Source organism: Physeter macrocephalus, chromosome 2 (genome assembly GCF_002837175.3).
Source record: "Physeter macrocephalus isolate SW-GA chromosome 2, ASM283717v5, whole genome shotgun sequence".
Lineage (NCBI taxonomy): Eukaryota > Metazoa > Chordata > Mammalia > Artiodactyla > Physeteridae > Physeter > Physeter macrocephalus.
Genome location: NC_041215.1, coordinates 38,918,768 through 38,929,700, shown reverse-complemented (window position 1 = coordinate 38,929,700; position 10,933 = coordinate 38,918,768). Strand labels below are relative to the sequence as shown.

At 40.1% G+C, this 10,933-nt stretch overlaps 1 protein-coding gene across 1 annotated transcript in view; it reads left to right on the top strand.

The window, feature by feature from the left end:
• HERC2 (HECT and RLD domain containing E3 ubiquitin protein ligase 2) overlaps positions 1-10,933 on the top strand; it is a 234,930-nt gene that overhangs the window by 158,902 nt on the left and 65,095 nt on the right. The window contains exons 56-63 of the mRNA XM_024117104.3: positions 997-1,172; positions 4,325-4,436; positions 5,764-5,845; positions 5,951-6,094; positions 7,519-7,609; positions 7,902-8,079; positions 8,266-8,347; positions 8,428-8,599. Coding sequence (XP_023972872.1) covers positions 997-1,172; positions 4,325-4,436; positions 5,764-5,845; positions 5,951-6,094; positions 7,519-7,609; positions 7,902-8,079; positions 8,266-8,347; positions 8,428-8,599 — 1,037 coding nt within the window. The remainder of the gene's footprint in view (positions 1-996; positions 1,173-4,324; positions 4,437-5,763; positions 5,846-5,950; positions 6,095-7,518; positions 7,610-7,901; positions 8,080-8,265; positions 8,348-8,427; positions 8,600-10,933) is intronic.

Below are 10,933 nucleotides of genomic sequence, written 5' to 3'. Positions count from 1 at the left end.
TGCGGCATGTGGGATCCTCCCAGACCGGGGCACGAACCCGTGTCCCCTGCATCGGCAGGCGGACTCTCAACCACTGCACCACCAGGGAAGCCCCATAGGTAGATCTTAAGGTTTGATTAGGTCCCATTGAGGCAACAAGAAGTCATTGGTGATGTGTGTGCTTCCTGCTGCTTCAGTCTTTGTTCACATGATATACAGGAATAAAGGAATACTCTGAATGTCAAGTACGGGGGGTGGGGCATTCCGTGGGACAGCGAGCCAACTTTAAAAAATGAATGGCCAAGGCGTAACAGAGGGAGGTTGCATTCTGTTTGGATTCCGATTTGGATAAGCTGAAAATAGATGTTTATGAGATGATCAGAAAATTTGATCACTGGTAGCATTTAGATGATATAAGATTATTGATTTAGCTATCATAATAGTACTGTGAATATATTTTTTAAATGCCTGTATTTCAGTGATACATACTAAAGTTTTGAAACAACATGCTGCCTGGAATTTTCTTATGATAATCCATATATGAACAAAGTCAGTCATCCATTGATAATTGTTGAACTAGGTGTTGGGGTTATGGGGCTCTGTGTATTGTTTTCTCTAATTTGTTTGTAATCAAGTATTTTTATTATGTTTTAAAAATTATGAAGGTTTTATGACTACCTGGCACCTAATCTCTTTCTTAATCATCTTGGTTTAAGAAAGCTTTAATACAGAAAAGTTCTGGAGTCATTCAGTAAGGCTATCATACTATTTCATTTTAGTTAGAAAATTACTGTGAGTCCCATGCCTTGGATGGACATCCTTGGTGAATTAATGACTTCTTTTGAAAGCGAACCCCACTCAAATGTGCCTGCATCAACCCTGCCTAGTGTTTCCAGAACTTAAGTAAAGGGGCTCTAACTTTCCACACATTCCATGTCTCATATGTCCTTCTCTACAGTTAAAGTATCTAATGTGTTTGATTCTGAAAACTCTGTAGCTTATTGTGTTTGTATGTAGTATCACAGGTATATTGAAATTGCAATAAAGCAGTGCAGGAGCTCAGGAATTGATTGTAAAATCCATGGTCTCATCCTGCTGGGACGGATACGTGCGGAGGAGGAAGATTTGGCTGCAGTTCCTTTCTTAGCTTCAGATAATGAGGAGGAAGAGGACGAAAAAGGCAGCAGTGGGAGGTGAGAGCTATTCGCTGTTGGTGGTACTCATGCCCAAACTCTCACTTTCAAAAGCCAATGTTTGATTGGAGTGTATCTCATAATGAGGATAGTTTAGTGCCCATAGGACTATTTGTTAAATATTAATGTTCAAATCATATTCAAAAATATGATTTAATTTAATTTTAGGAAAAATTTAATGTGGAAACATTGTATTTAGAAAAATTCACTTAAAAGGGAAAATAAAAATGTTTAATTTTTCTACCTGAAATGTTACTGTTAATATTTTGGTATATATTCTTGTAGTTTTCTTTTTTATCTGTCCCTAATTGTGCTTTCCTTTGGAGATAGTGTGATATGGTATGTATTTTACAGCCTTTTTAAAGAATTTTATTAATAACTTTTAAATTAAAAATTTTTTATTATAATAAAATATACAGAAGTTTACCATCTTAACCAGTTGTTAAGTGTATAGTTCAGTGGCATTAAGTAAATTTACATTATTGTGCAACCATGAGCAACATCCATCTTTAGAATATCTGTATCATTAGTCTTCTGTTGTATGATTTCATTTTGTGCAATATTTCATCTCATGATTAAGTTCTCATTTACTCACTCAGTTCCTTATTTTGTATGAGCCCTGTAGTGATGACTATTACTGTATTTATTCATCCATCATATATTTATTGAACACCTACTGGAGGCTAAACCCTGTTCTCTGTCCTGTGAATGCTGTAGTGAACATGCTAAATAAAACAAGACAAACTCACACACACAAGAGTGGCCTCATGGCTGTGGGAAGTGCACGAAGGAGAAGGGCCTGGTGCTTTGAGCATCTGCAAAGGAGCATTGGGCTGTCAGGAGAACAAGGAAAAACTCCCCCCATCAAAGCAAAGTGGGCAGTAAGGGGTGTTGGCAGGGGAACAGCATATACCAAGGGTGAAGACAGATGTCTGCCAGGTCTGTGCACATTTGCTTTTTATTCCAAGACTTGTATGGAGGGCTCTTGTGCAGTGTCTGTTCTGAGCTTGGTTTACGTCCCAGCAGCAAACAGTGCAGACAATTACTGTCCTCAGATAAGTTGTCTTTTCACAAATAAATTGCTAAAAGTGAAATTGCCAAGTCGATAGGTGTTTCTGTTGTATTGCTGGTGTAGCTGGGTCCTTGCAGATGTCCACTAGACGCAGGTAGCAGTGCTAGCTGAGCTCTGCTGATCACTGCCCTTAGCACTGAGTGCTTTCTAGTGTGTGACGTGAGCAGTCTGTCTTTTTGAAACAAAAGAGCTTGGCCCTGCACTGCTATTAAGCACATACTCTTAGTCATGAAGAGGTGGCCACTGTGGTGATAAATCAGGTCATTCTAGGGATCTTGGGCTTGGATCCTGTCTTGGTTTGTTTCGGAAGCTTTGCAAAGAAGTCGAAAAGAAAAATAGTTTTATAACACTACCTTATCTAGAATATATGTTATATGTTACAGTTCAAACTGTTTGTGTCTACATGCATTAATTTAATTAAGTGAGGAAAATGACATTTCACTTAAATAAATCATTGGGATTTTTAAGTGAAAGGATTATAGAGTCACACTTTCTTATTCGGTAGCTACTAAAATGAATTTGGCAAATATAATTAGTACATGCACTATATATGTGAAATAACCACAAAAGTTTGAGCTTTACTCATAGATGAAATTTTAACACAGCTGGATACATTCACAAAAGAAATTCTAGATATTTGAATGTAATTTTTTTTCCTGTCAGATATCATTAATGAGCTAATAACTAATGAATGGTCCAAGCAGTCTCCCACAGGGCAAGCCCCCAACTAGGGTGTCCCCTCACTGACCACCCACTGGCATTTGTTCCCCTTGCTGATGCTTACATGGTACCAGTCCTTACACGTCTCAACACTGGTGGAATCCCCTACATATTTTTGAGTAACACTGTGTTACAAGGTATTTCAAATAGTTAGAATGTACATATACTTGCTCTCCTTTGCCTGGTATGGGATGAGAGTATTCCTACCTTTTTATCCCCAAACCATAAAATTTTGATCCCTGAAAGTAAATCTTCATTAGTATGTAACACATTAAAAAATCTTACCTATCTGTAAGCTAATCTCTGGAGTCTTCAGTTGTCTATTGTAGCTTATAAAAATAGAACAAAAGCAAAAAGCCAAAACCTCAAACACAGAAGCAGCAGTTTCTTACCACCTGGCATCAAACCGACAACCAAGAAAATCTAACGCTATTCCATGTACTTCGTGTTCTTATCGTGTTCAAGAATTGATGGGCTTTTTTTTTTAATTGATTCAATCTAATTTATTTCTGATGTACAACAAATTGGAAGTAACAATAGCCATTTTTCTCAAGTGTTAGCAGTATAGTTAACACTTAATGCATGGACATCAGTTGCTGTGATTTTGTCATTTAAATTTTTTTTTAATTTTTATTTTATTTTGAAGAATGTGTGGGCTTTGTTTAAACTTTTAACCCGTCGAGGGCAGGTCAGGAGATGGGATGAATGAGATGACCTGTGCTTCAGGAGCCTCGGGGGGCGGGGCGGGCCTCCCCTGGCAGAATGGAGGTTTGGACCAGCACAGTGGGCAGAGGGTGTAAAGGAAGAAATTTGCGTTTTGCCTCGGGACATGTGTTTGTGTTTGAGTACATCAGAGGTCGTGTGGCTACATCCATTTTATTATTTCTTTGGGGGGAAAATATGACCAAACAGGGTTTGAGGTTTAGGGACATGGCCACAATGCCAGTCCTGGTGGTGATTCTTGGTGCCATTAAACAACATTCTCTCCAGTTACATCTGCAGTAGCTGTGTGTTAAGGTGATGGGCGGTAATTGCTGTAAAAGCAGTAAAAGCTGTCACGTTCAACTTGGTATACAAGAAGAAAGAGAACTGCACAGTGTCTCTTGGGAAGATCTCCACCAGAATAAAAAGCTAAGGTTAAATTCTAGTATTGAAAGGTAGCATACTGGTATCTAGAAATTTTGACCCTCTGGAACACTAACTCCTGTGTATACTTCAGGCTTTGTTGAATTAAAACAAAACTTTAAGAGTTTCTGATAGTAACCAGCAAACTGTGTGCTTGAGGTTGTTTTCCTTTTTATTTAAAAAATTTTTTTACACTGATTGACCTCTATTTCTGTTTTATTTTTCCTTTGATTAGCCTTATTAGAAAGAAGGCTGCAGGTCTGGAATCGGCGGCTACGATAAGAACCAAAGTGTTTGTGTGGGGCCTGAATGACAAGGACCAGTTGGGAGGGCTGAAGGGCTCCAAGGTACCTGCCCGATACCCCGTGCCCGCGCCACCCCGTGCTGCTCAGGCTTAGACAGGTCCAGCAACAGCCAGGCTTCTTGAAGTTTTTATAATGGTTTTTCCTTTTATATATTGTTTTTAAAGTTGACTTTTCTTAAGTAATTCTTGACATGAACTCATAGACATTATCAAATTTAGTTTCTGAGAAGCCTCTGTCCTTGGAAAACAGTGCACTTTAGATATAGTTGCATTATTGCTGTTTTGTAAACTAGAACATACACTTTTGAAAAGATTTGACAAGCACAGAGGTAAAAATTGTAGAGTATAATTATATTTTAAAGAGTAGGTACAACAAATGATGCATTTGAACTAGAGTTGAATTCAGTGTGGCTCTTAACTGAGGGACAGATTACTCCAAATTTTAGTGTCTGGAAACAGTTTCTTTTCAGATGAGCATCTCCACTACTTAGTATTCCATGAGACTTCACCCATCATAAGATCCCTTGTTATCTGCATTTCCGAGAAGCTGAAAAGGAACGTTAGAACTCATTCATTTTAAGTCTAGTGGTTCTAGTACAATGAAAATAATCTTATGTAATTCAGCAGCCTTGAGTTACATTTGTTTTTGAGGCCCCTGCCCTGCATTTGGAGATGTGTGAGGCCCAGAAGCTCTGGGAGCCTCAGCTGTGACAGGGGCTGTCTAGGGGGTCGTGGGGGCATGGCCCTTTTTGGGGTTGGCACGTGAAGGGTAGATTGGCGCTTCACGGTTGCGATGAACATCCTTCTTCCACAGTAGTAGTGACTATTTGATACTTTCTGACACATAGGCATCATAAAGCGCTTCTTAGACAGGGGCTTTAATATTTTTAAATTAAATCACACCCATCTCTAATGGAAAATTTAAGTGTATAATTTCTTAGAATTAATAAGAATGAGCAAGACATGACCTGAAATAAAATGTAGTTTACCAAATGTTTGTTTATATCTTTACATTATGTGTATTTTATTTTTTGCCTTTTATTATGGATATGTTCAGATGTACCCAGGTAGAAAGAATAGGGACCTGAGTCCTCTTGTCCCTGTACCAGCTTCAGCAGTTGCAGATGTTCACATTTTTGTCTTTATTTTCTACACAGCCTCACCCCTATTCATTTTAAAGTCAATCTCAGTATATCATTTCATCCTTAAAATACTTGTGTATATCTAAGAGACAAGAACTTCTTTGGTTAATATAACCATGTAAATTAACAGTAATTCTATGTACCATCTAGTAAGATTACTTGTAATTTTAAAAGTGTAAATAACATTCTCTCTTTTCTCCTTTACTTTAAAAAAAATTCTTGTTTTAGATCAAAGTTCCTTCATTCTCTGAGACACTGTCTGCTTTGAATGTAGTACAGGTGGCTGGTGGTTCTAAAAGTTTGTTTGCAGGTATGATTATTCTAATTTTAAACAGTTTTAAATGATGCTTAGAACTAAAAACATAGTTGTTGCATTGTGAAAAGTGAGTCCTTTCCTCACTCCTGTTCGTTGCAGTGACAGTGGAAGGGAAAGTGTATGCCTGTGGAGAAGCCACGAATGGCCGGCTGGGGCTGGGCCTCTCCAGTGGGACTGTGCCCATTCCTCGACAGATCACAGCTCTTGGCAGTTACGTGGTCAAGAAGGTGGCCGTTCACTCAGGTAAGGGCCAGGCTTTGCACTGGTGCACAGATAAGCCTGTTGTTTGTGCTCTGTAATTAACTGAGGCCGTAAACAATTTCCCCTAGAGTGTCTTTGCATTCTTTTTCAAGTTTTACTTAACTCTTAGGAATAAAAGTTGGTTAATGTAAAACTCCAGGTGGTCTAGAGTTTAATTATTGTTGCTGCACGAGGCTTCTTGGAGACCAGTGGTTGCTGGCGTTCCAGGCGTGTGGGGCATACCTCACCAAAGGGAGGGGGCTTTTAATCTTGGAGCTGTGGTCTCAGGTTCATAGCATCTCTGCAGTCATCACGTTCTGTGCTTAAATATGTGTTATTTTTCTGGGGAAAGAGCCTGTAACTTTCATCAGATTCCCAGTGTCTGTAAATTCCAGTGATAAGAAAGAAGCATTTAAAAAAAAAATCACACTGCTTCAGTTCAGGAAACTTTGAGGATCATTTCAAAGCTCTGTGCTTGGCCTCTGAGGAAATGAACTGAATTAGATACAAACTGAGTTCGTGTCTATACTGGATAGGGTTAGATTTAACCCCTTATAACAGAAAATCCAAACGGTAGTGGCTAGAGCAAGATAGCCTCCCCAGAACCTGGAGGTGGGGTCCAGGGCCAGTGCGGCAGCCCCAGTACCTGTGAGGGGCACTAGCTTGCTGTCCACCCCCGTTGCAGCTGCAGGTGAACGTATAAGATAGGCCTTTTCCTCAGGCCCACTCCGCCCCTCCAAAGAGCTTTTCTGGAAGCCTCACTCACTTCTATCGCATCTCTGTCACCATCCTCTCTGGGCAGTGGAGTCTGGGAAGCGTGGTTTTTAGCTGAGCACATTGCTCTGGATCATGTGGGCTCTGTTGGCAAGGGATAGGGTGCGAATGGGTATTAGGAGCCTAGGAACTGGTGGACACAAGTGACAGAGAGGAAATGCTCTTCAGTCCTGAGCTGGGGTGGATGGCCTGGGAGAGTGAGCCATGCTGGGGAAAAAGCATGAGCTGATTGTTTTGGGAAGAGTGAGCACAGCGCCTTAATTGCAATCGATGGTACTTTTGCTTAAATAATTCCACTGTTGAGGTGCATTTCACAAAAGCCGAATTGTCCCTGCATTTGATAATTTGATCACACATGTACTTATTTTTCCATCTGAATTTTGACCTTTTATATATTTAACATAGCAGCAACCCCATTAATAAATAGCATCATTTTGCTGCTTCTTTGCAAGTAAAATTCTTTGTAGGACTTAAACTTTGTAGTTTAATAAATGTTCACTTATTTTATATATTTGTCACCCTAAAATGTTCATCTTATTTACTCAGTTATTCAACACATGTTCACACATACTGCATGCCAGGAAAAATAGGTAGTTGTGCTGTTAACTTTTGTAAACCAACTTTGGCCGCCTCTCTCTGTGTGAATGTTGCAGGTGGACGGCACGCTACAGCTTTAACTGTTGATGGGAAAGTGTTTTCCTGGGGTGAAGGTGATGATGGCAAACTTGGACACTTCAGTAGAATGTAAGAATATTTTCTTCATTACTTGCTAATAAACTGTTACTGTTAATAATAGTGAATGCTTTTTGATAGTTTTTTGTAGAAAATTGAGTAGGATGGGTTATTTATGAAAACGGAACTTAAAAATATATTTAAATATCTATGAATGTGGTTTGGCCTCACATGTTCTGTTTTAAGGTTTGATAGCTTAATCTAAAGATGTTGTTTTGACTAAATGTGGATCAGTGTTGATGTCCTTTTCTTTCTTTAAAAAGGCTGGATTGATTATAGGGAATATTATTTAATCTTGCTTTAGGAACTGTGACAAGCCACGGCTGATAGAGGCCTTGAAAACCAAGCGAATCCGGGATATTGCCTGTGGGAGCTCGCACAGTGCAGCCCTCACGTCCAGTGGTGAACTGTACACCTGGGGCCTCGGAGAGTACGGCCGCTTGGGACATGGGGATAACACAACACAACTGAAGCCCAAAATGGTGATTATACACATTTTTGTTGCTTGCAGAAAGTTTACCACCTGCTGATTTCCAGAGAGATAAGCTCCCAGTCTAGGACAGTTCATAAAGACATGAGCAGTATTGGCTTTCAGTCTGTGGGGAAAAATCCCCCTTGCTTTCTTAGTGCCTGTGCTTGATTCTGTTTTTAAATTTGTGATTGAGTAGGTGAAAGTCCTTCTTGGTCACAGAGTAATCCAGGTGGCGTGTGGAAGTAGAGACGCACAGACCCTAGCTCTGACTGATGAAGGTGAGTCCTGACCTGACTCCACATTGCTGGGGGAGGAACATTGTGAGACACTGGCCTAAAGTATATATTTTTAAACCTAGGTTTGGTATTTTCCTGGGGTGATGGTGACTTTGGAAAATTGGGCCGGGGAGGAAGCGAAGGCTGTAACATTCCCCAGAACATTGAGAGACTAAATGGACAGGGGGTGTGTCAGATCGAGTGCGGAGCACAGTTCTCCCTGGCCCTCACCAAGTCGGGAGTGGTGTGGACGTGGTACGTAAACGCCTGTCATCCGTCAGTGTGTCTGTTCGGGGCCTTTTAGGGAGGGGGAAACCTTTATTTTATTCCTCGTTCAGGCATCTTTGTTTTTTAATTTATTTTGAGTTGGGATTAATGACAATATTATAAGAAATTTCCCATTATAACTGGGTTGTTTAGAAAAGAACACTGGAGAAATTTTAGCCCAACTTGTCTGTCTTGTGTTTTTTTGGTTTATTTATTTATTTATTTTTAACGTTTTTATTGGAGTATAATTGCTTTACTATGGTGTGTTAGTTTCTGCTTTATAACAAAGAGAATCAGTTATACATATACATATATCCCCATATCTCTTGCCTCTTGCATCTCCCTTCCTCCCACCCTCCCTGTCCCACCCTTCTAGCTGGTCACAAAGCACTGAGCTGATCGCGCTGTGCTATGCGACTGCTTCCCACTAGCTATCTTACATTTGGTAGTGTATATATGTCCATGCCACTCTCTCACTTTGTCCCAGCTTACCCTTCCCTCTCCCCATATCCTCAAGTCCATTTTCTAGTAGGTCTGTGTTTTATTCCCATCCTACCCCTAGTCTCTTCATGACATTTTGTTTTTCTTAGATTCCATATATATGTGTTAGCATACGGTAGTGTTTTCCTGGGGTGAAGGTGATGATGGCAAACTTGGACACTTCAGTAGAATGTAAGAATATTTTCTTCATTACTTGCTAATAAACTGTTACTGTTAATAATAGTGAATGCTTTTTGATAGTTTTTTGTAGAAAATTGAGTAGGATGGGTTATTTATGAAAACGGAACTTAAAAATATATTTAAATATCTATGAATGTGGTTTGGCCTCACATGTTCTTAAGGTTTGATAGTTAGCTTAATCTAAAGATGTTGTTTTGACTAAATGTGGATCAGTGTTGATGTCCTTTTCTTTCTTTAAAAAGGCTGGATTGATTATAGGGAATATTATTTAATCTTGCTTTAGGAACTGTGACAAGCCACGGCTGATAGAGGCCTTGAAAACCAAGCGAATCCGGGATATTGCCTGTGGGAGCTCGCACAGTGCAGCCCTCACGTCCAGTGGTGAACTGTACACCTGGGGCCTCGGAGAGTACGGCCGCTTGGGACATGGGGATAACACAACACAACTGAAGCCCAAAATGGTGATTATACACATTTTTGTTGCTTGCAGAAAGTTTACCACCTGCTGATTTCCAGAGAGATAAGCTCCCAGTCTAGGACAGTTCATAAAGACATGAGCAGTATTGGCTTTCAGTCTGTGGGGAAAAATCCCCCTTGCTTTCTTAGTGCCTGTGCTTGATTCTGTTTTTAAATTTGTGATTGAGTAGGTGAAAGTCCTTCTTGGTCACAGAGTAATCCAGGTGGCGTGTGGAAGTAGAGACGCACAGACCCTAGCTCTGACTGATGAAGGTGAGTCCTGACCTGACTCCACATTGCTGGGGGAGGAACATTGTGAGACACTGGCCTAAAGTATATATTTTTAAACCTAGGTTTGGTATTTTCCTGGGGTGATGGTGACTTTGGAAAATTGGGCCGGGGAGGAAGCGAAGGCTGTAACATTCCCCAGAACATTGAGAGACTAAATGGACAGGGGGTGTGTCAGATCGAGTGCGGAGCACAGTTCTCCCTGGCCCTCACCAAGTCGGGAGTGGTGTGGACGTGGTACGTAAACGCCTGTCATCCGTCAGTGTGTCTGTTCGGGGCCTTTTAGGGAGGGGGAAACCTTTATTTTCTTCCTCGTTCAGGCATCTTTGTTTTTTAATTTATTTTGAGTTGGGATTAATGACAATATTATAAGAAATTTCCCATTATAACTGGGTTGTTTAGAAAAGAACACTGGAGAAATTTTAGCCCAACTTGTCTGTCTTGTGTTTTTTTGGTTTATTTATTTATTTATTTTTAACGTTTTTATTGGAGTATAATTGCTTTACTATGGTGTGTTAGTTTCTGCTTTATAACAAAGAGAATCAGTTATACATATACATATATCCCCATATCTCTTGCCTCTTGCATCTCCCTTCCTCCCACCCTCCCTGTCCCACCCTTCTAGCTGGTCACAAAGCACTGAGCTGATCGCGCTGTGCTATGCGACTGCTTCCCACTAGCTATCTTACATTTGGTAGTGTATATATGTCCATGCCACTCTCTCACTTTGTCCCAGCTTACCCTTCCCTCTCCCCATATCCTCAAGTCCATTTTCTAGTAGGTCTGTGTTTTATTCCCATCCTACCCCTAGGTTCATCATGACTTTTTTTTTTTTTTTTTTTTTTTTTAGATTCCATATATATGTGTTAGCATACGGTATTTGTTTTTCTCTTTCTG